Source organism: Solea senegalensis, linkage group LG11 (assembly GCF_019176455.1).
Source record: "Solea senegalensis isolate Sse05_10M linkage group LG11, IFAPA_SoseM_1, whole genome shotgun sequence".
Taxonomy (NCBI): Eukaryota; Metazoa; Chordata; class Actinopteri; order Pleuronectiformes; family Soleidae; genus Solea; species Solea senegalensis.
Window position 1 is genome coordinate 2,423,987 of NC_058031.1, and position 23,738 is coordinate 2,447,724.

A 23,738-nucleotide genomic window follows, 5' to 3' on the forward strand; every position below is an offset into this window, starting at 1 on the left:
ATTTTATTGTCTGTATTCCAAAGAAAAGTTGTTATCAGACCAAAAAATACTGTACGTGTAAAGTGTAAATGTGCCACCAGGCTCCTATTGGATTATATCAGCGGTCTATCACAAGCCGACTGCAGTGCAGAACAAGATTGTTCTGGATTCAGGGGCAAAGTCAAAAAGGGAAACAAAATTTAATGACTGACCAGAACAAAAATGTATTTATTTTAACTGAAACGACCAAACACATCAATCACTGACTTGAAATGTAACAGCTTGACATCACAGAAAATACAATTACGTACACGAGACAGACACATGCAACAACTATAGGTCGTCAGACACTGTACCGTACTCTTAATAAAAGCTAAAGGACTATGTTTAAGATCTACTGCAAACTCTCCAGTAAGAAACTGGCCTAAAGATAATCATTTTTATTGTGTAAAAAAAATAAAACAAACAAAAAGACTCTTTTTGACAAAGACAAACCTGTTCACATCACATATTCACTGAGTGGGTTTTTTAAAAAATGCAGTTGTTTGAACCACATTAAAGTAAAACTATTGACATTAAAAATGATGTACACACTTTCTTGCATCAATGAGGCACAGTATGATTTCCCTAAATTTAAAAAAAAACTTTTTTTTCAGCTTTATTCAAAGGCTTTGTTTTGTAACCTCAAAAAAGTGTTGTGTGAAAATGTAGTGGCACATGAAAAAAACAACAAGTGTCTTGTGATTTAAAAGAAAGTGAATAAAACTTAAATTTTTACTGTTTCTTCACCTTTTAGCTTTGTATTGTAACAATATCAAAATATCACAAAAAAGGATAATACCACGGTAAAAAAGTCCACGGTACGATCTTTATTGCGATATTGTGAGTATCCACAATTTGAAAATCTGTCTCTCTCACCTCCTACATCCATGCTACATTCATCTAACACCTGAAAGCATCACGGATGATGTAGTTCTTACTTTACTCTGCTCTATGGAAACAAAATTACACTTTTTGATCTGTCAACTGAGAAAAAAAACTACAGATTAGAACAAGCCCTGGTCTGACGTGAATGAGGAGACAAAAAGTAGTTGTATTGGTCTTTTTTCTGTTTTTCGAGACACTTTTGTTCTCGCGACATTATGAAATTGGCAATACCATTACATCACTACTGTAAATTTAAAAAATATATATTAGCGACGCATGACTCATGGAATAAAAAAAAAGCCAGACATCACCCACGACTCAGTCTTCAACTTTGTGAGCTGGTCTGCAGAAAGTCCAGTGATGCTCCACTGTGTTCTCGTTCGCACGCTCACTCATGTGGTGCACACGCGTGTTCCTGATGGTGAAGCCTTGTTTCATAATGTAGTCCATGAGGTGAACCCGTAGGGACACCTCCTGATGATAGTCACATGGTCCGAAAGTGAAGGACACTTGACAGTCTCTGGTGTCCATCATGTGTTTGTTCCACTTGGTGAAGTTGTTGGAGATGCCTTCCAGCAGGGCGTGGACCTTCGTCGTTATAGTCAACTGTGTAATGATAACAGCGACGGGGTTCGAGTATTTCGACAGTTTCCGCGTGCTGGAGAGCTCGACGACCTCCTCGAAGATGTCGGGAGGGTACAGCGGCTTGGGGTCGCTAAGGCACTGAATCAACGGCTGGATCTGATAGAAGTCCGCCTCCTTCCTCAGAAGGTCCGTCTCTGTGAAATCCACGGGCAGGGTGAGCTCGGATGACCGCAGGAAGTTCAGGATGTACCGGAAAAGCGTTCCGTCGCGATCAATGAAATAATTCCCCTTGGAATCACGGGTTGTGGGGAAATCTCCCCTGAACATGGCGCCCAGCATGGAGTCTGGGTAACGCTGCAGGGTGGATAAACTGGTGGTGTACAGGTGGCCTCCCACATTCAGAGTAACAGGACTAGTCATCTACAGGGAAAAGGAGCCAAGAACAAGTTAATCATGAGACTCATGAGAAGTTACAGCAGACTCACATACACATACACGTCCTTCTAATATTTGACGACAAGTGGGCCTGACGCCTGGTGACCATCATGAGTCTGTCATGTCAATATTTCTACACTTCTGCAGCACGCAAAACAAGTAAAGTGACACAATGGATCCACAAGGCTGTTCTGCAATGCTTGATGATGCTCCCACAGTCCCACACCTTGGTTGGCATCTAATTCAAGTACTTTCCAGGACCGTTTCTCTCAAATTCAAGGACCGGATGTAAGGACACAGCTTAAGATGGGAGGGCAACTTGTAAGAACCATGTCACCCATGGTGTCCACTTCTATTGATTTGCAGCACACTCTGCATCTGGACAAGTGATTCTCCTTGTGATCTTGGTCAAAGTCAGTCCTTGTAATTTTCTTTGGTGAGGCAGAGATCTAGTAATTACGACTCAATGTTTGTTCTGCGTAGGCCTAGTTCCACCTAGTGGCGGCGTAATAAACAAACGAGACATTTACCTAAATATCAACTTAACTTCTTTACTGCACAAAATTCAAGCACTTTCCTCGTCTATTTAGGGCAATTTTCAAAATCTTTCAAGGGCCATGAAAGTTTTGTTTTCAACTTCAAGGACTTCAAGGACCTGTGGGAACAGATTCAAGACATACAATTAATAATACTTCTAAATCAGGTCATAGTCTGTATTTGCATTCAGCAATTGTTCCTGACTGACATTTGAATTCTGCCAATTTATTAGGAACACCTCGCTACAACAAATGCAGTCTAATACAACTGCCCTGCAACACCTCATCCTCTAGTTTGCTGTGATGTGCTACTGAATTAATATTAACACTTTTTTGTACATGTAACATAGTTCACTACAACCACAGTTTGGTTAAATTCGATTCCTTTCAGTGAGGCTCATATGTCCATATTTTACTTTATAAATAACAGGCCCACCGTGTGTTAAATTCATTTGGTTTCAAAGACTCATAATGATATATAATGATAATATGAAGCTGCACTTGTCCTAAAATCCAAGATTGACTCTTACTGTTCATGTTACTGTAACCTGCTTTTCCACAGTTAGTGATGGAACGACTCCAGACAGCAATAATGACTCAACGGTGCATTATTCTCAGGCAATGCAAGAAAAACTTAAATCAGCCAAGCCCTCCTGTTTCCATTTTGGGAAATGGGCCACATTGTTTTTGTGATTCATTTCAATTTTTTCAGAGGTCAACCAAAATTATTAGCAGAAATACTCAATTTTACTTTATTATTCTCACAAAGCCAGGATTTATTTGTGTAGTGTTGAAATAGACTGCATTAGGTTTAGCCTGGTTTGACCATAACTGACAAATGAGTGAATTTAACGTTCAAATTTCATCACCAGAAACACCTGAAATTAATCTGATTGACTTCTCTCCATTTCTTACCCTATGGCCCCAGTCTCCATTATCCATTTGTAGAACAATACCCACTTGGTCAGAGCCAAATAGAGAGGGGACAGTTATGGTTTGGATTACTTCAAATTCACCTGTGAAGAAAATCACTCACATAAACATTCACTGTAGCAGCAGAGTCATGTGTTTACGGTACAGGTAAGATCTTCTCATTTCTCTGCATCTACTTAAAGGGCAACACTCCCTCTGTGATTACATAAACATACTACAATAATCAACCATTTGGACTTAATGTTATTCTTTGCCGAATAATGTGAGTTTGATCATTTGCAAACCCAAACCGTGTGTTTCTCACGTAACTTATCTCTGTGTTTGTAGATGATGCACTAGTGTGTATATGAATGCACAATCTTACCATAAAATTAGGAGCTTGGTGTGAGTTTGTGTGTGTGTGTGTGTAAGCTGGCCATCTCTTATAGTTATTAACTCATTTTTTTATTTGCTTTGGATCCTCTAGTGCAGTGGTTCTCAAACTTTTTATACCAAGTACCACCTGAGAAAATACTGAAACTTTAAGACCTTTAAATTTGATTACACGTTCAAAATACACTTTACATGTGAACTACTCTGTAAAAAAAAGTATTTATAAACAATAGGCAGAATTTACCTGCTTATCTTCTTCTACCAGAACAATGTCAAACTATATCAGGTGTCAGGTGACAGCTGCTAAATGACACTCACGTGTCTGAGCGACCACGTTCATAGACTCTGGAATGTGACGTAGAAATGATAAAACACTAGTTCTTCAGTAAAAGTCAAAGCTGAAGAAGTGAATGGACGTTGGGCTGTGAGGCTACACAGCAGCTGGGAAACTCATCTATCCACTCTACGCTAATGAAAGCAGCTAATGTTTATTAAACTTCAGTGAAGCGACCAACGAAGTGAACAAAGCCGGGGTATATAATTCATTTAAATAAATACATGCTAGTTGGATGAATGCGGAACTATGAAGAACCGCTGAAAACAACTGGGAGCAACACAAACGCTAGCTGATTGCTAACTAGCATGCTAATGTGGCTAGCAGTCTGAGCCATGTTCCTGCTCCGGAGGTAAACGCTGGGCTCTGCATTAACATTGTGTGGACGTAAAGTGAGACTTTAAAAGAAAAAACATAAAAAAATAAGCCTCACCTGCTTAATTTGGTGAAGACGCGACTTGTCTTTATCTTGTAACAGCGACAAACAGTTGGCGTTCAACGGTACAGGCACACAGCCACTGGTGTTGCACCGTGCAGCTGTGTGTGTGTGTGTGTTCGGATCCAGGCTGCAGCAAAACTGCGCAATAGTGCACATACAGAGAGAAGAGGAGGAGAAAAGGAGGAGAAGAGGAGGTCCTGCTGCAACCACAGACACCTCCGCATGAATACACCCATTCACACATGTGCACACACCCACATACATGCAGAGCGTTTATTACCCACATACAGTTTACACTGCACCTTATGTAAATATACTGTGTTTGTGCTACTGTATACATTTTTTTTACATCTTAGGGTTTTATTTTATTTTATTTTATTTAAATGCACCAAAGTCAAATTCCTTGTATGTTTATGATTTTGATTCTGATGTGCACTACAAACATTGCCTATTACATTAATTTCAAGTGTGGACATCTGTGTATTCATGCATAAAATAAGTCTTTTGCTCAGGAAGATTTCTTTGTGCAGCCTCCAGCGTCTTGCTGCAAAATGATGAACTGCAGGATGAGCTTGGCGGTGCGACACGGCCTCTCCATCACCACTGAGTGACCGCAGTTCTCCAGCAGGTCCACTCTGCAACCAGGCAATGCTTCTGCAATAACTGAGGCCCCAGAGACATCCACCACCTGCACATGTGTGGAATAATTGTCACGTATGTTTCTCCATTCAAACAATACAAAAGATAGTAATAATCTGTCCCCCATTTTTCCCTTTCACCCCAACCTGTCGAGGCAGATGATCTGGTTCTGTCAGAGATTGATTCCTGCTCTCTATAATGTTGTAACAGTTTCTGCCTTACTATGTACAGTGCCTTTAGATAATGAATGTTTTGATTTGGCGCTATACAAATAAATTGAATTGAACTGATTTAAAGAGACCAAAACCAATTCTTCTTCTTTTAAAAAAAAAAAAGCATAAAAAATACCCTTTTGTAACCATGTTTCTCATACCTTGTGTACAGGTGTATTATGTTACCTTGTTGATTCAGCACAGGTTCAACAGTAGGTGTGATAAGTTTCAAAGAAAAGAAGAAGCCTTCAGGCTGCAGATTTTTCTACGATATCACTTCATCGTCATAGTTACCTGGTCTTGTTTGCCCCATATAACTTGAACGGGTGCAGTGATCAGATGTAAATGATCCTGTAAGGCATATCTTGACTCCTCACCAATGATCTCCATAAATACTAATGAGTAAAAAAAGACATATTAATTACAGATAGACCACGTGAACAGCACATGGGAAATGGACGTGAACTAACCTTCTTGATAAAATGTGTTGTGAGGTTGTCGAACATCTACCAGTCCTTGGAGAATCTAAACGATAAAGAAAAAAAGGGACGTAGAAACCTGAACACACAATGTGATCACTCACTCAGAAAATTCATAAAGCTGTTTTCACTTTTGATTTGACCTGCTGAGGGATTCTGAAGCGAACATGGGAACAAAGTCTGAACATGTCCTCCATCTCCTCGGGTGTTGTGGGGATCAGAGGAATGTTTAATGAATAGTTGCTGTGCGCCAGATCCTGCAGGTGATTGTCAAATTTGGTCTCGCACGGGTGTCTGATGCCTGCAGGGTGAAATAAAATCAGCATTTTCTAATGATGCACTGTTATATAAATCATTTAAATAAGCTTGCAAGTTCTTACACCTTCAGTTCATATGCAAAACCTGCCGCTAGAAAGGCCTGTTATATCATAAAAGTACCATAAAATGACAAACACCAGGATCATTTGTGACAACATGAGTGATCCCTCTTTCAACACTGTTTCAGTTTGAGCGTGAAAACAACTCTTGTTTATAAGCCAGGAACCCTGAGAGGAACCAGCAGGTCACTGACAACATAATGAGGCGGGGTGGATCGCACACCTGGACCTTTGTTCATTACATACCACATCTTCAATTTGAACTACAGATATTTCACTCTGAGATCATTTAGATCCATGGTTCTCAAACTGTGGTACGTGTACCACCACTGGTACGCGAGCTTCTTCTGGTGGTACCTGGAGGAAAATCAGATATACTGTTCTACTGTATATACCAGGATATGTGATCTATTTACAACGCTGTATTTTAACATTGGTGATAATGGTGTTACTTAGTATTTTCTCAGGTGGTACTTGGTATAAAAAGTTTGACGACATCACTATGAAATAATTGGACTTATTTTCCAACAGATTGTTTTATCAACAGTAGAAATAAGAATTATATCGTGCTTACACACTCTTACAAACACACAAAACAGATTCACTGACCGTCTGGACAAATGAGCGTCACACTACAGATTTCTGAGGGATAAGACGCCGCGTAAACCCCGGCTACGTTTCCCCCCATGGAGGTTCCCACCAGATGGAAAGGTTTCCGGTTCAAGCGAACGGTTTCCACAAACTGAAACACATTTCCAGTGGAATAATGCAGCGGTCCTGAGAAATGCATGTTTTCACATCATATTGTCATTCTGCACCTGTCTCCTCAGATTACCTGATGGATCCTCCTGACTTGCCCCTGAATGGAATAATCCTCTGTGTTGGTGCGTGTGGTTCCCTCGTGGCCGGGCATGTCCACACACACAAGATGCAGATGTTTTGGTAGATACTGGAGCAACAGAAGAGACAAAAGTGTAGTTTAAAACTGTGATAGTGATATTTGGATATGTGTATGTATATATATATATATATATATATGTACACACTGGATATGGGAGGTGGAGCCTCTACTGCACACTCCCTTTTATCTCTGATTTTGGTCTCAGGATTAAACACAAGCCTCTTTTTTTAAAGGTGAATTTAGCTGTGTGTAGTAATAACGTGAGATCCCTATAATCTAAACTGTAATGTCTCCTGACCTTAATAAGAGTGAGCCATGTGTCTTTGTGAGCGGAGAAGCCGTGCAGCATTAAGATGGACGGTCTCATCCCAGGTTTTCCTCTGTACGAGAAGCAGAAGCGATATCCACCACCACCACATTCTGCGTAGCGTACCTGCAGACCCAGAGTCCTCCTCCAGTACCTGAGGAGGAACACACAAGTCTTTTTGGGTCTCACAGCAGGAGTCTCCTGTTTGTCTCTTCTTCTCTACTTCCTTTCCTCATCTTTAACAATCTTAAATAAAGTGACAGCGCTGTTCTGTGTGTTTGTGCATCAAGGTAAGACACATTTTCATGAAAAAGACAGTAGCAGGTGGGCAACAGGACCTTAACACTATAATGCAATACAGCTATTCGTGATGATATTTCACTGAATTCAAAAAAGTAAAAATGCTTGTTTTGATATGGAACAATGTATATTTCACAGTAAAAACATATTTACGATGCAAAATGAGTCTATTAATATCAAAAACAGAGAAGTAAATCTAAATGATACTGTGGATAACTACAATTAAAACACCAAACAAGCTTATACATATGAGTGTGTATATATATATATGTATGTATATATGTATATACAATGCTTAATATAAAATCAAAAATGTCTTGATGATGTTTCAATGGTAGATATTTCACATAATTTCAAATTAAAAGAGTCTGTGTTAATATGGGATGATATGTAATTCACAATAGAAATCTATTTATGATGTAAAATTAATCTTTTACAATTTTTCTTATTAAATAATCAAGTGACGGGCCACAAGTTTGAGACCTCTGGTGTAAACAATGTGGGACAAAATCCAGTCCTTGACCACGTGACCTTGTAAACTAGGACTGGACGACACACGTGTGCACCTTACCAGTAATAAACTTTAATGAGAGCGGAGGGCCAGAGCAGGAAGGAAGCAGCAAAGGCCAGAATGGGAACGGCTAGTGTTGCTCCAGCAATGACAAACAGGTTCACCACATCTAAATCTGCCGCCATGGCGACAACACCTACGAATAAACATTAACACACATATGACACACATGCAGCATCATTGGGGGGGAGGGGCCAAGTCAGTGTCAGACATCCATTCAATGATATGATGACAATGGCAAGCTTTTTAAAAAATAACAAACAGGTGATTCTTTATACTGTATGTCACGTTACAATACGCACATTTAATGAAATGTAATCAAACCATTTTATTCTTATTTCTTTAAAGAAAAGAATGTAATAACTTACTCATCAGATGATTTTATTTTCCCCCTCCTCGTTTCTTCAGTCACAGATAAACATGTGACCATGAGATTCTGTTCATCAGAGAAAGCAGAGTTGCTGTAGTCTAACAGTTAATGTGCATCTCTCTGAAATTTGAAATAAAATAACGGACCCTGTGAACTAGTGCAGTTGGTCACAGCAGATTATGTTTGCTCTGGATAAACCCATTGATTATTACTGATCACTGGGGGAAACGGGGCCATCGGAGTATTCAGTCAATCTTTTAAAGAGAACGCACACAAAACTAAAAATAGACAATTAAAGTTAATGTAGTGGCTCCAATATTATGACACTTTTTCAAACAGCAGCTTCTGTAAGTGTGTTTTACTCCTTGTTTATCTTGTGTGTTGTCTGTTACTTTACTTTTCTTTATAATATTGTTACATTATATTATATTTATACATCATTTATTAAGGAAGTTAATTAAGGAAACTACTAAACTACCGTTTGAGTTTATCACCTTATCATAAGCACCATTTTAAAAACAATAATAATCCAACAATGTGACAGCTATTCTGCTTCCAAAGTAAAAATGAGTTAAGTTAAAATGTTCTTGTTGATTATCCCTAATTATGAATCCCTAATTATGATAGATAGATAGACAGACGGACAGACAGACAGACAGACAATTCTATATAAAACAGTCAATCCAAAATACATATTACTCAATACATCAGTTTAAAATGTCAGCCATCTTCCCCTGTGTTGTGTATAAAGAGGTGCATCATAGTGTGGTTGTAAACCCAATCTGGCTAATCTCAGACTGGATTAAGACCTGGATAATTCTATTTTTTGAAGCTGATTTTTGGCACATAAATCAATAGATAAAACTTACTATTATGTCAGTCACTAAAATAAATAAACATTTTCCATAAAAAGATTTCTTGTGAACACACACACACACACACACACACACAAACGTCTACACGTGTTTATTTAAAAGTCACCACTGGGTGTCATGATGGAGGCAGAGTGATGGAGAGAGTGAGTGTTCCCGTTTCACTGCTGTCAGTGGTGATGATGACCCCGAGGGCTTCCTTTCCTGCACAGACCACGGGGAACCATGACGTGACACAAGGAAGCTTTAGGGGCCTGGAGACGTTGACCTTTGCCTCGGTCAGTCACCAGAAGCACTTTGAGTGTGTTTACTGAGCTGATGAACTAGAACATGCTAAATATACTGCCCACCCGAGGTTACAGTGACTCAGCGCATCCCTCGACAATGACTTGCTGTATGTTAAAATAACTGTTGGTTTTGCACATGCTGGTCTAAGTATTTGACATTTGAAGACATTTATTCATGAATCACATACAGTAAAAGATTAAACTGATACAACTGTATCACAAAAAGCACACAAATAATGAGACTGCCTCTGTTTATTAAGGGTTTTCAACATTTCATGCACGTCACATGATTCAAAAGATCTGAGCTGTTCACTGTGCCCTCATCTGGTATTGAACAACAAGGACTATAATAATCAGAATGTAAATGAGCGATATACAAACGGTACGTAAATACGGCCTAATGAGCTGCCACTCTGCTGCATCTGTGCTCTACGACCATTGACCTACATGTAAAGTAGAGCAGAACAAATACAGCAGCTCTGCAGAGAGGCTCGCCTTGCTTTGGAAAGATCCTCATCTGAAGATTTATATAGAGTCTGTCCTCAATCAGCTCACATGTCTCTCTCTAATACACACAAACTTGTTTTTATCTATCTTAGGTAGGACACATCATAGACATAATGCAGCCCCTTACCCTAAACTTAACCATCACAACTAACCACTTAACCCTAAAACCAGGTCTTATCCCGAAAAGGCCCACATTTAAGCCCTAAACTAGTTTAGATTTGCCTCATTAGGACCAGGTGTTGGTCTCCATGAGAACTAGTGTTTTTAGCAGAAAAGGTCCTTAAGAAGTAAAACAGTACACAAACACACACATTCTCAGGCAGCATTCTTATTGAGGGCACCTATATATATACATATATATATATATATATATATATATATATATATATATATATATATATATATATATATATATATATATATATATATCCTAACCTTAACCATCTCAACTGAGTAAATCTAACCCTTAACTTGAACCTTAACAAAACCTTATTCTAACCTTAATCCAAAAAGGTTAGAAATATATAAAATACACCCAAAAAGCCATTTAAAGTTGTGAGGACCGGACAAAATGTCCTCACTTTGCCAAAATGTCCTCACTTTGCCAAAATGTCCTCAATCTGTATGGTTTCTATACGTTTTCGGGTCCTCACATACACACACACACACCATCGTCAGCATCGTCATCCTGCAAAAGAAGCAATAAAAAAAAAAAATGCTGATACAGCAACAACACAGAGAAGTGAACGTGAACGACTCATCCACTTCCTCTGGGGCTATACCAACCACATGAACACATGAACATGGCATCACGAAAACGTTTTGAAACAGACTCATCCTGTTGTGAAATGAATCCTCACCATCGTCCGTGTGGTCAGTCAGTTTAGAGGGTGTAACTGCACATCCAAACACGTAAAGGACTGACAGTATAAAGGCTGAGATATTTAGTATTTGTACCATTTGTTAGTATCTAGTACCGTGGTGAACTACTAATGTAGTAGAATAACCCTGCTTAATTTTTAAATATTACTTTAACATTATGTCCAATAACCTCTCTCACTTGCTGACTCACTTGCAACAAATGGAACACATCAATAACATCAGTGTTCTTCTTCTTCTGAGCAAAGAGTAAAATGTCTGAAGTGTATGTAGGCTGGATAATATAATGTCCACAATTTAATGAATTATTGTACTGGTTATAATGTTGCATTGTTACAGAGTACAGTGAATCTTATTACCTTCAAGTGTACTGTAAGAGTTACACTGTGGGGTCACATTAAAGGCAACTGTTGCAACTAAATGTTATGGAAACTGAAATGAATTAAATCAAAAAATGGAATCAAATTGATACAAAATTGATTTTGTTTTCATGAACAAAAAGAAAAGAAAAAAGAAAAACACGTCTATTTTGTGACTTCTGCACAGTTATTGGTACTTAAAAATGTGATGTAAAATGAATCATAACTTTGACTACAAACACACACCCAGGATGTCCATATAAGGAGTTGTGTATTATTCCCCCGGCAATTTACCATGGGTGCACCTGTGGCACAGATGAGCTCTAAGGGTTAACTGTTTTATTATTGTCATTATTACAACTTCAAGCCCAAAAACATTCAATTAAAAGTGGTCGCCAAGGAGAAGAGGATCTTTGTGAGAAGACAGATTGAATGATTAAATCAATTTGCTGTGGTTTGTGTATTCTCACGTACAGTAACTACAGTATAAAAGAACATTCATAATGTACTCGAATGAGAGCTGGATTATTGTGATAAATATTTATTATTTTGACAATTACACAGATGGATGTGTTACATTTAGGGGGGGAGGGGGTTCAAACCCAAAAATATGACCCTATGTTTTTAGAATTAAGTCTTACATTCATTAATGGATTATCCAACCAGTCAAACAGACCTAAACCAACTGAAGTCTCTTCAAATATCAAACAAACTGCATGTAAAAGTGGCAATTTTTCTTATTAACATCTCTGCCACCTAAAATAGAACATCTTACAAGTCAAACAGTGTTAACTACGAGGCCCCCTCCTAATGAACAGTGCAGATATGATGAGAGAAGGGCAAGTTTTTCAGGTTTAGTGCAGGAAAAAGAAACCATGTGGATTTGCACGTGCGTTGCTTGAGTTGCCTTCAGGTCAGCTTCTTAAGCTGCACAGCAGCAGCGGTTAGAGCCACGGCGATCATAGGCCCCCAGATCATCCACGGATTCTGAAACGAGTGGCGACACACAAACGAGGGAAACATGAGCAGAGTTTACACGACGATGCCGCCGCCGCCGCCGCCGCCGCCCGCCCCCCCCGGAGGATCGCCAAAGCTTCGACAGAGGAGACGGATGCACAGTGACACACGGTTAAAAAACAGCTCTTTCAGATGAAGTGAAGCCCATCCAAGCCGACTGAGACAGAGAGACAGTGGTTAGGCATTAGACCAGAGGTTCTCAAACAAAGGCTACATCCACACTACTAGAAACTGGGCTTTTTTTTTATTTAAAAAACAAAACAAAAAGGCAATCGGACAAGTTTTTTAGCTCTGTATCAAACACAACCTGCATTTGGGCTGAAGGGTTTTGTGTAAATATCTATTTTCTTTCATATTTAAAATGATTACTGCGTGATATTTGAGCAGATCTGTGAGAGACAAAGATGTGTATAGGACAAGACAATAATTCATCTAACAATTATATTAAATAACAATAGTGTAAGTTTAAGTAAAATACAAATGATAATAAATAAGAAATAGTGAAAAGTAAGAGCATGAAATTCTGTTATTAGACAGACTGGAGGTGAAACGAAAAGAAGTTTTTAAGTCCTCTGGGGTCAAACATGACCACGCCATGTTTGACTGTTACTTGAAGCATAATCGTATAAATTGTCAATCAATTCTGTGTCTTTCTTCAGTTCAACCCACCAACACACATTTTTCCCCTTTGTTTGGGAATTTTAGGGTAAATAGACCTAGTTTCTAAAACTACACTGAAATGACACATTTTTACTTAGATAAGACTTAATGGATAGTTTGAATGAATATATCATTTCTTTTCACATGTATGTATAAATGTGATGTGTGTCTTTTCAACAGCTCCCAAATAAAAATAAAATGAAAAAATGAAATTAAAGAAATAAACCGAAACAATGAATTATTTGGACTATATGACTAAAGTCTAGTGAGTATTTTGTTGTTTTAAATGGCAGCACATGGTCTGGTTTGACTGTTTTTATCATGCATAAAGTATAAATGATCACCGACCTCTGTGTTTCATCTTTTTTAGTCAACTTTATTCCAAGAGAGCTTTTCATTCACGTCTGATAGCCAAGTTGTCACTGAATTAGTGCAACTGCATCGCAGTCAAACTGAAGACACTCTATTCATTGTATTCTTCTGAGGACGCTGAACATCGAATAGCCAACATCTGCTTGACTGTGTTTGACTGTGGGCTTCTCCTTCTCACTTCATTTATAACATGAGTAAATATTTTCCTGCTAGTGTCAGGTCTTCTATAAAAGAGAACACGGTGTCAGCTTTGTAAATTAAAAAACAGAGGATACGTGTGAGTGGACACCAGTTTGACTGACAGCTGGTCATCGTCCAATAGGAGCCTGGTTGCAGCAGGTGATGTTCAGGTTCTGAACAAACTAAAAACACAGCTTTTCAAAGTTCTCTGTTTTCAGGGCTGTAATAATGCCGAGTTAATGTGGACTGCAGGCGTATCCAGAGCAGAATTTATGCTTCTTTTTCCTTTTTAAAAAAAAAGACATGAGTAATGTGGATGTAGCCAAGAAAATGAATCATTCTGGGGACCCCTTGATGTAATTCCTTGATTAAAGTAATTTGACTGTAGATTACAAAATGAAAATGATTAGTAAAAATACACTGAAAGAAAATGGTGGGACAAACTTTATTATGTTATATAATCTTCTTAAAGTTAAATGCAACACAAATTGATATGAATTATACGGAAACTTTAGCTTGAATTAACTTAATACATTTGTATTTTAAACAAGCAGGTAAAGAAAATACGTTTGTCTAACCATTTTCTATTTTTTGTTAATCATGTTATTTCAATAAAAACCTTTGAATGGAGCCCCTGACAGTGTGCAGTGTTTCCCCAACATTCAAAATCATCCACTTGTGTTTCTTCGTTGATATTAATGATAAAAACAAACAAACAAAAACAACTAAAAAGTCTATTTAGCCATTTAAAAAAAAAGCAAATTTGTCTTTGTGCCATCCTACTGGACTACTGCTGAAAAAAAAAAAATTCTTTCTTGGAGGGACGGAAACACTGGCGTGTCATGGACCCCGAGGAGTCCCCGAACCTCCATTTGAGAACCCCTGTATTAGACACTCAAGACAGGACACACAGATGTCAGATGCTGCTACTGTATGATTAGAGAGGTTAGATTTTTCTCAGACGTTCTTTTTTTTTTTTTTCCCCAAGAGGAAGGAGGCATTCTGGGAAATGAGGGGGGAAAAGGGTGATTAAGTCATGCAATGATCTTCAAAAAAAATAAAGAAGCAAAAAGACATGGATGAGAATGACAGATGTAGACCGACTCAACAGGAGTAACATGTACCTTCTACCACAATGCGCCGAAGCACCAGAACAGCAAAGCCAGGACAAGGCCGATGACTATGGCTTGAACAGGCAGCAATAGGGTCGTCTACAGGAAGGGAAGGGATATTATTGTAAAAATGGCTGCAACGGGACATACTCTGGTTGGGCTCGGCTTTATTAATAAACCCCTGAGTCAGTCAGTCCGTCTGCGTCCGTGGCGTTTAGACGTTTAGACTACCGCGCTCTAAAAGCAACAGTCGGAGACAGTGGATGAGTAGAAGGGAGCAGGTGTGTGTTTGTTGAGGTTAAAAATAAAAAACGCTTCACCTCGTATGCCCCGGGAGACATTTCACAAAATAACACAAAAAACATGTTCATGTCATGTAAATTTAAAGCTCATGCTCCCAACGCCAATGCGAAATGCAAGGTGTTTGCTTATTAACTACATTTTACTCTACAGCCCTTCATATATATACACACACACACACATATATATATATATATCATTTAGTCAAACATTAATGTGATTTTGTTAAGACAAATAAAAACAAAAAAGACTCCCGCCACTCTCACCTTGGTTCCTCTCTCCTGTATTTCCTTCATGTTAGCTTTGCATCCATCAAGCTCATCTGTCAGCGACTGCTTTTCCTGCTCCATCTTCTCATATTTATCCTTCACGTCCAATAGCTCTGCCTTCGCCTCCTCAGCCTGCATAAAGAAACAGATAAAAACAGTATTCGTGATATTGCCCTCAGTACACAAGACAACAAAAATAGCTCTCTTGCAATAGGTTGATTGGACTCATTCATTGCTTTATTTCACTGTCTGTATCCGTGACAGACACGGGCTCACGCAGCCGCGCACTGCTGGATTCTGGATTTGTTTAATTTATCAGACCAACTATTTGCCCTTTATAAAGAGCACAATGACAGAAGAGCCACAACACATGAAGGAGTGGCCACAGCAGTTGTCCAACTTCATACATCAACTGTCTCATCAAATCTTTGTGTTTATTGGCGCTTTTCCACACTACGGTTCCAGCACGACTCGACTCTTCTCGGTTTGGTATCGTTTTCCATTACTCCATAATGTTTTATTACAAGACACAAACACACAAACTAGTGACGAGTAATAAAATGTTATGTAACTGAATCATTAGAATCAATTCAGTACTTTCATTGTTTGTGGCAAATTAATGAAATTAAAAGTAACGCACTGTGAAATGTATAAAGCAATATTAGGATCTTGTGTAGTTAATGCTTGAGGAAAAATGTGTAATTCTTCACTCAAAAATACACAGGTTTTCCACTAATTTCCATAGTCAAGATTGAAAAAAATTAAATTGACGACTCTTTACTGTGTGTCTGTGAAGTTTCATGAGTAAAATTAAAAGTAAAAAATAAAAATAAATAATAAATTAAAACTGGTCACAGCACCGTCATAATGGTTTTAAGTTTATTCTTCATTTGACCAAGTGGGGAAAAAAATGGTTGAAACTGCCCTTTAAGTGTTTGACGCACAAAATATGAAACACTTTTATTTATCACCATGATCTCTAGATAAGAGGTGTTCACTTTGAAAGAAAAAAACATAAAATCTACTACAAGGAGCCAATGCAGAGGGGCTGAAGCCTGCAGACCCCTGTGTTAGATAAAGGGGCCATTTCACTCATTTTCAGAGCATACCTCTCTCTGAAGAGCCTCGCTGCGACTCTCCGCCTCCTCCAGCTTGGTCTGCCACTCGGCGTTGTCGTGCTGCTGCTGGAGCTGCAGGTCTGCCAGTCTCTTCTCCAGCTCCTGCTGGGACCTCTCCAGGGCTTTGAGGCTGCTGCTCTGTTCAGCATTCTGCGCATGTGAACTATGAGAAACACAAAACAACCCCTGAGCTCAGGAGGTGCAGGACCGCCGCCAGAGAAGTATGTTGTACAGCAAAATATGCACTGACCTGGTGAGCTCCGTTTCCAGTTGCTGCCACTTCTGCAGCGCGGCCTTGTTCTCAGAGTGCAGCGCTGCACACTCGCTCTGCAGGTTGTCCTTGTCCTTCAGGTGAGTCTTGGTGATGTCCTCCTTCTCAGCCGAGAGGGCTTCACAGTAACTCTGCAGGCTGCTCTTTTCAACCTGGTGTTCGTTCAGGATGTCCTGCTTCTCGGACCGCAGGACGGAGCATTCCACCTGGAGGCCTTTACACTCCACCTGCAGGGACCGCATCTCATCGGCTGTGAATAACAAGAGGATGTTATGTTACGATGTTACGGGTTTGAGCAGATAAAACAAACCTCAGAGCCTCACAGGCTTAAACTATCTTTTTCTTTTTTGTTGTTATCAAGTTTCCCTGCAAATACACGATTGTTTCAAGAAACGTCTGCACAAAAATCCCCAATTTGACTCTTGTATGTGGCGCTGTAAAAGTTCCATAGTGGTTGTCCAAAAGTTCTGTGTGGATACAAAAACCCTTTGATTCTCCTACACTCATTCTCACATATAAGTTATATGTTGTGTCATTTTCATGAAGATACTCGTACGTTTACATAACACCATCGTTAGTTGCAGTTCTAAAATTAGCCTCATTCCACAGACAATGAGTCAAGACAGTATTAGTATCAGACTGTATTTTGTTGTCTTTACATTTAGTGTCTTTTCCCCCTGTCGTACCTTGTATCTGTGCAGTTTTCTGCCACTGCTCGCTCTGCTGCTGAAGGTCCTGCTGTAGGTTTTCAATCTCATTCTCGTATTTGTGGGCAGTCTCGCGCCACTTGTCCAGCTCCTTTGAGACGGTGGCCAGGTTCGCCTGGATAGCGCCAATGTCACGGTCTCGCTGTGCACTGCCTGCCTCCAGGTCACGCTTCAGCGACTTCACCTGATCACGTGCACTCTGCAGCTCGCCGCGTGCACTCTGCAGCTCGTCGCGTGCAACCTGCAGCTCGCCGCGTGCACTGGCGGAGTCGTCAATCTGCTCCCTGAGACTTGTCACTTCATCCTGGAGCTGCTGCAGCTGGCCTGAGCGAAACCAGGGTCAAGAACTTTTATCTTCATCATCAGCCTGCGGTTCATTTTCTTTTCTCTCTTTGTCCCAAACATTTACAAACTATAATAGCATTTATTATATGAAGGGAAAGTTCTTATACTATATATACTTATGATAACTTTTAAAAACACAGGTTTACAAAGTGGTTTGACAAAGAAAAAGACAAAACAGGATATTCAGGGACAGAAACACTATAAAAACAAGACATCACACTCTCTCTTGCCATTAGACAGCCTGACGTTTGTCAACCACTCATTCTCCCACACCACAGATTTTATTTTTTATAACACACAGGAGCAGTTGATCCACTTCTGCCTTCATCAAAACCAATTCAACTATGTTACGTTGTGACTTCTGTGTTTGAAGTAATTCTTTGACACAAACTTAGCAAACGTGGCAGCAGTAGACCAGCAGCCACTGTGTCTCACATTTTCTCTATGGAATTTGGTGTGAGAGGGTGAGTGATTTGCAAACTTCAGTTTCCAGTTGGAAAAAGCTGCCGTACTATATAAATAAAAGTATTATTCAACTTATTATCAAGATACCATAGACTTAACCTGGAGTCAAATTTATTAGGCCAGTCTTTTGTTAAGAGGCTAAAATCTGTAAGTCAGCTATGTGTTGGAACCTCATACAACTACACATGAAAAAACTGAACTGTCACTTTAGCTGTGTGTGTAAAGGTTTTGAATTTTACCTTGCAGCTCCCAGCATTTGTGTTTCTCTGTGTTAGCAAGGTCTTGGGCTTCTCGAAGTTCATCGTTCAAGCGCTGGATAATTTTTTCCGAGTCGCCAGATGACCCTATGTTTGACCTGGTCACGTCATCTGTGGAAGAAAGCACAAGACAATGACCCAAGATCCATTCTCCTGACACAGTACCATGTACATTTCCGCCCCTTTCTGCACCAACAAAAACTTAACCGTAACATATAACAAGTGATAATGATGGCAATTTAACTTTATAAAAATAGAAGGACATCTCAGTCTGAAATATTCTACCAGCACTGGCATGCTACATGATTTCCCATGATATTAAAAAGAAGCTATGACATGGACTAATTGCAAACCCAGAAATAGACACAATTACATTATCAGAATCTTTTTATCCCAGCTTTTACTCAAAAATCATGCACGTACAGCTACATTGCTTTGCAGTAAGTTGCAGCAACAATACACAAAGGGAATAGAGTGGCCGTGTTTACCAGCGGCCTGCTGCGTTACCAAGAGGAGGAAACAAGCCACAAATACTTTGGCTTTGCAAATACCCTGTAGATTGATCCCCTAATCTACCACGGCTAGGAAAAAGAGATGATCTCATCCCATACCAAGCATTTGGCAGAGGCAGGGAAAGAAAGAAAAAAAAAAAAGAGGTCAATCAAGCATGTGCACCATAAAAGGACAAGAGCCGTGAGTCTGCTGTCGGCTACTTTTGAAAACTGTGATTTCATTGTCTCATCACACTTTCACGTGCGCATTACGTGGCAAATACCACTAAAATGAACGGGCATGCATGCAGGCAGCGACTGCTGGAGGCTGGTGGCACCCTCAGACTCAGGCACATGACCAGTGACCACCACCACCCCGCCGTGTCCCGGACAAAGGATGGGAGAGGGCAGTGCCGTGTCCTGCATGCCTGTATGAGGTTGTGTGTCCCTGCATGCATGCATATGTATGAGAGTGTCAGATGAATGTGAGTGGGCTCCCTGTGAGATCACAAGGGATAAAGAGAATCTCACACACACACACACACACACACACACGGGAGTTTAACTTGTTATCTTTAGCAACAGTTATCATAGCCATGTTGTCTTTCGTGTCACAGAATGACACCTGACAAAGCAATAATGGGATTAATCTTAGGGTAAAAATATCCTTCTGTGACTAGTTGGCAACGGTGAACATCACGTTGCCTGAAGTGACGAGAGAGAGGAAAAAAAAGAGTCTTTATTTAGCCCAACTGCTGAAGGCTAAAGGCGTCAGAGTCCATTTTTCCACTGCTGTCGGCCTCCTTTCCAATGAATGTGACGGCATTCTCTAACAGAATCAGAGGGTTTGCGTTATAGCTGCTGTTCAAAGTAATGTACTCAATGAAAGAGCTGTACACCCAAAACTGCCCAGAGGGCGACGATCACTTCGAGCTACGAAAAATGTTGTTGTGAGGCCACTTTTGCTCTGTGCTCCCCGTTACGTGTACCGACCAGTGCGGCATTACAAATTCATCCATCATGCAAAATTGATTCATTCCCCCTAACATGCCTGCAGATATGGTCCTCAGTCATAAACTGGCGATGCTATTTTGTTCTCCGTGAGGCACTTATTTCATTAGGGTGCTCTCTTTAAGTCACTCTACAGAGGCATTAGTCAGATGATGAAGGCTCCATCTTCTGATGAGCTGTTGACACGGGACAAATCAGCCTCTAAAACAAGGACATCTGCAGCACCGCAGCCTCTGAAAAAGGCCTTAACAACTGTCCTTGTATGTCCAGGCACACTTTATTACTGTGACTCATGCCTTTTTTTGTTTGTTTGTTTGTTTTTCATCTCCTAAAGCCTTCATAACCTTCATGGTCCTGACCAAGACAGACAGACAAAAATAACAACGTGCAGAAATAACATTCACAAAATGTTCATTGGAAAACAACAATCATGTGAAGTTATAGGTGAGATAAAAACAATGCTACACCATTTCTGTCTGAACATATTTAAAAGAACAAATATGAATTCCATAATAAATAAAACTGGATTACCTTTAATCAGTGACACGTTATTCAGGGGATCACTCAACTCCATTTGCTTGAACTGTAAAAGCAACAAAACGTGTGAAAAACAAACATTTCAGGAGCTAAACAACAGCTAGCCTAAGATTTCATGCGTAAAAGAAATCTTAAACAAAACGACAAAGAAGTTTTCAAAAGGTAAACACAAAACTGCACATTCATCTCTGAGGACATGACGAGTACTTTTGGAGGCGGCGTGCGCGTGCACACAGCTGCATCTCACGAGGAATATGTGAAAGAAAACTACGTTCAGAAAAAAACAACAGAGAATGAATATTACCTTCTGTGGTCCACGAGCTTCAGTACAGTCTACAGTGCTGTGGAGCTACAGCAGTCAGTGTCTGACATCAACAACTCTCCACTAACTATCAGATTTTTTTCAGATGTGAAATGGAGCAGTCCAACGCAGTGACAGAGAGGGGGGTGGTGTGGGTGGGCGCACGGACACATGAAGGGGGGTGACAAACACAGTGAACATGACCTCACTGTTACTGCTGGACTTGACACCAGTGAACACAAAAGCACGGGTTGACGTAAACAGACAAATATTTGGAGGGGGGGGTTCAAATCGTACAGTTGAGGGGTAAATCAGAACATGCCCCCCTCCACCCCGCTCTGTGGCTGAAGTCCACTGCTCCTCCACGCGAGGTCACGCATCAGAGTGGAGCATCACAGGAGCTGCAGCTGCACACTGACACAGAGGGGGTTTGTTCAGGGAGCGAGTTGGTACTGATGTAAAAAAAAGAAAAGAAAAAACTACAGTGCTGCTTCCCACAGTGTCTTTGAGTCAAAGTCCACTAGTGGATCTGGGAGGTACTGCAGGTGGACCTAGACTGCAAGTCACCAAATTCACAGACACATTCTGTTCTGAGGAAACTGTTTTAAATAAATGTTATATAATAAAGTGTATTCACCAAAAAGATGATCACAATCACGCTCAATTCTGATTCTGACTATTATTGCTGAAATCATGATGATTTATGATTATTTGACGGAGACAAAACATTTTAATGTCACCCGTTAACCTCAGTGTTCTGTTGAGTGTAGAGCTGAAACAATTACTCGATTGGTAATTGATCACTAAATGAATCCTCAACTGTTTTGATAATCGATTCATCAGTTTGAAGCTTTTTCATGACTACAACAAGATTTTCCGATTGTTTCAGCTTCTTAAATGTGAATATTTCCTGTTTTCTTTGCTCCACATAACAAAGAAATCATTAAAACTGGAAAAATCATTTCCAGGTTTGACAAACACTGATTAACATTTTTCAACCAATTAATCGATTGAATAATCGACAGGCAAATTGATTATCATATCAAAATAATCATTAGTTACAGCTCTACTTGAGTGTGGGTCTGAAAAGTTTTGGTTTTGTCCCACATGTCCAAAAAACATGCAGAAGTTAACAGGACACTCAAATTGACCACAGTTTGTCTGTCTGTGCGTCGCTATGATGGACTGGGATTGGCACCAGCGCCCCCTACGACCCTCATGTGGAGGATACAGCAGTAGATGATGAATAAATGAATGAATGGATATTTATAAGGCACCCGTACCTGTTCCCTTGCTATTTCTTATCCAAACAAAGTCAGAGTTGACACTGCACACACATACACTGTGGTTTGTTCCTTTAACAAAGAATATTCAAGTGTGTCATTTACTACAATGGTTGCCACAGTAACCCTGCACACAGATCAAAGGAAGGTGAGGGCGGCATCTGACTTCATTCATGTCTCCATGCAGGACGAGGTGACTGCAGCTCGCTTTTCGCAATATCTCTTTGGCAATTCTACAGCTATCTCTCGTATTTCTACAGATATTTTTATCATTTCCTGACCAAACACTGCCAAAGTCAACACTACACATTCACTGGTGCCCTTGTTAAGTCATCTGCCAAGAACCGTTGGACAGTTGTGAGTTTAATAAACAGATGGACATGATCTGGGAGAACTGAAGAGGCCTTTTGGATGAGAGGTGAAACGTCTTCAAGAACTTAACAGAAGTCCAGTTGCCTTCGTTTTTAGTACTTTTTTAGGACTACTGATATCTCTCGATATCTTTCCCGACCTAACACTGCACATACTGGTGCAGTGATCTGGGTTTGAGCCTTTTAACGAACATTTATGGGCTTCAAACCTGGGAAGCACTGAGGGACTGCTGATGGAGGGTTGCTGGCTAGGCCTCTTCATTTTCGCCTTAAAATAAATAATTACTGGCCTTGAGGGTCCAGTCTGTAAAAACTAGTTAGGCAGAAATGAAAGATACAACAAATATACAAGTGTTTGTGTCAAGCAGCTGAATATCCCTCACCGCACCCTTTCCTTCCAAGTGTGTTGGAGAACCTGTAGATGACCAGGCTCCTGATATAAATATAAAAGGCTCAGTCTGGACTTAAACTAAAACTATTCTATTGTAACATGAACTGTACATGAATTCTGTACTTGTGACTTTTGTAATGTTAATATTATTATTTATCAGCTTACTGGGCTGCAATGCTCACATGCTGACAAGCTGTGAACTGTGAGGCAACATCAGGGCTGACTGCCAACTCTCATAAAATTGACACACATCTCCCACTTACACACACTCTAATGTTTTCATCGAGCTTAATCTGGTGCAAGATTTATTATTCTATGATTTGATTAAAAAAAAAACCTGCAGCCTACGTGACATAGAGCGTCATGGCTTTTGAGGTTGAGGAACTAAACTACTTATTGCAAAATAGCAAAACTTTTCAAGTTGCTTTTGAACACTTTGTTTGAGAGGGAAAAAACTCATGCAAAAGTTGTTTCCTTTGGATTAATCCATAACAAATGAGTATATATAAGGAGTCTGATTTTGCCTGACCTGTTGAATCCTGCCTGAGACTTTAACCTTGGGTGAGCAAGTTAGTGATGAGGTGCTGGTGTTAGATATAAAGCTGCAAATCATTGACATACTGCCAGTCAATAAACAACCATTCTAACCTTCTACTTAATGAATGCTCAAACATCTTTAA

The 23,738-nt window shown here is 39.8% G+C and overlaps 3 protein-coding genes across 7 annotated transcripts; all 3 read right to left on the reverse strand.

Moving 5' to 3' along the window:
- Window positions 1–178: 178 nt before the first annotated feature.
- kctd6b (potassium channel tetramerization domain containing 6b) lies at window positions 179–4,707 on the reverse strand. 4 transcript variants are annotated; one of them, XM_044039066.1, is made up of 3 exons: window positions 4,535–4,630; window positions 3,378–3,478; window positions 179–1,911 (listed from the first exon to the last, which is right to left on the reverse strand). In XM_044039066.1, the coding sequence occupies exons 2-3, from the start codon at window positions 3,402–3,404 to the stop codon at window positions 1,225–1,227; spliced, it is 714 nt and encodes a 237-aa protein (XP_043895001.1). In that variant the 5' UTR covers window positions 3,405–3,478; window positions 4,535–4,630; the 3' UTR covers window positions 179–1,224. The 4 variants fall into 4 exon arrangements, with proteins under 4 accessions (XP_043895001.1, XP_043895002.1, XP_043895000.1 ...); XM_044039067.1 differs by having other exon boundaries at window positions 179–2,581; window positions 4,535–4,596; XM_044039065.1 differs by lacking the exon at window positions 3,378–3,478 and having other exon boundaries at window positions 4,535–4,707.
- A 196-nt stretch (window positions 4,708–4,903) lies between these two features.
- On the reverse strand, window positions 4,904–8,873 carry abhd6b (abhydrolase domain containing 6, acylglycerol lipase b). Its single transcript, XM_044039064.1, has 9 exons — window positions 8,695–8,873; window positions 8,327–8,462; window positions 7,447–7,609; window positions 7,083–7,196; window positions 6,857–6,989; window positions 6,014–6,171; window positions 5,862–5,916; window positions 5,686–5,786; window positions 4,904–5,228 (listed from the first exon to the last, which is right to left on the reverse strand). The coding sequence occupies exons 1-9, from the start codon at window positions 8,696–8,698 to the stop codon at window positions 5,049–5,051; spliced, it is 1,044 nt and encodes a 347-aa protein (XP_043894999.1). The 5' UTR covers window positions 8,699–8,873; the 3' UTR covers window positions 4,904–5,048.
- A 3,252-nt stretch (window positions 8,874–12,125) lies between these two features.
- On the reverse strand, window positions 12,126–21,390 carry slmapb (sarcolemma associated protein b). 2 transcript variants are annotated; one of them, XM_044039319.1, is made up of 9 exons: window positions 21,017–21,364; window positions 20,707–20,758; window positions 18,656–18,784; window positions 17,586–17,930; window positions 16,879–17,149; window positions 16,620–16,791; window positions 15,508–15,642; window positions 14,954–15,040; window positions 12,126–12,587 (listed from the first exon to the last, which is right to left on the reverse strand). In XM_044039319.1, the coding sequence occupies exons 2-8, from the start codon at window positions 20,747–20,749 to the stop codon at window positions 14,957–14,959; spliced, it is 1,179 nt and encodes a 392-aa protein (XP_043895254.1). In that variant the 5' UTR covers window positions 20,750–20,758; window positions 21,017–21,364; the 3' UTR covers window positions 12,126–12,587; window positions 14,954–14,956. The 2 variants fall into 2 exon arrangements, with proteins under 2 accessions (XP_043895254.1, XP_043895256.1); XM_044039321.1 differs by lacking the exon at window positions 14,954–15,040 and having other exon boundaries at window positions 21,017–21,390.
- Between the last annotated feature and the right edge of the window lie 2,348 nt (window positions 21,391–23,738).

Coding starts and splice junctions, on each gene's coding strand:
- kctd6b (XM_044039065.1), bottom strand. CDS start 4,696: ATGTGCACTATTGCGCAGTTTTGCTGCAGCCTGGATCCGAACACACAC. Junction 1,912..4,534: donor GTCTTCACCAAATTAAGCAG/GTGAGGCTTATT, acceptor TTTTCCCTGTAG/ATGACTAGTCCTGTTACTCT.
- abhd6b (XM_044039064.1), bottom strand. Junction 7,610..8,326: donor CTCATTAAAGTTTATTACTG/GTAAGGTGCACA, acceptor GTTCCTCCTCAG/GTACTGGAGGAGGACTCTGG. Junction 6,990..7,082: donor AAGTCAGGAGGATCCATCAG/GTAATCTGAGGA, acceptor AATGTGTTTCAG/TTTGTGGAAACCGTTCGCTT.
- slmapb (XM_044039319.1), bottom strand. CDS start 20,749: ATGGAGTTGAGTGATCCCCTGAATAACGTGTCACTGATTAAAG. Junction 17,931..18,655: donor CAAATGCTGGGAGCTGCAAG/GTAAAATTCAAA, acceptor GGTTTCGCTCAG/GCCAGCTGCAGCAGCTCCAG. Junction 16,792..16,878: donor CTGGAAACGGAGCTCACCAG/GTCAGTGCATAT, acceptor TGTTTCTCATAG/TTCACATGCGCAGAATGCTG.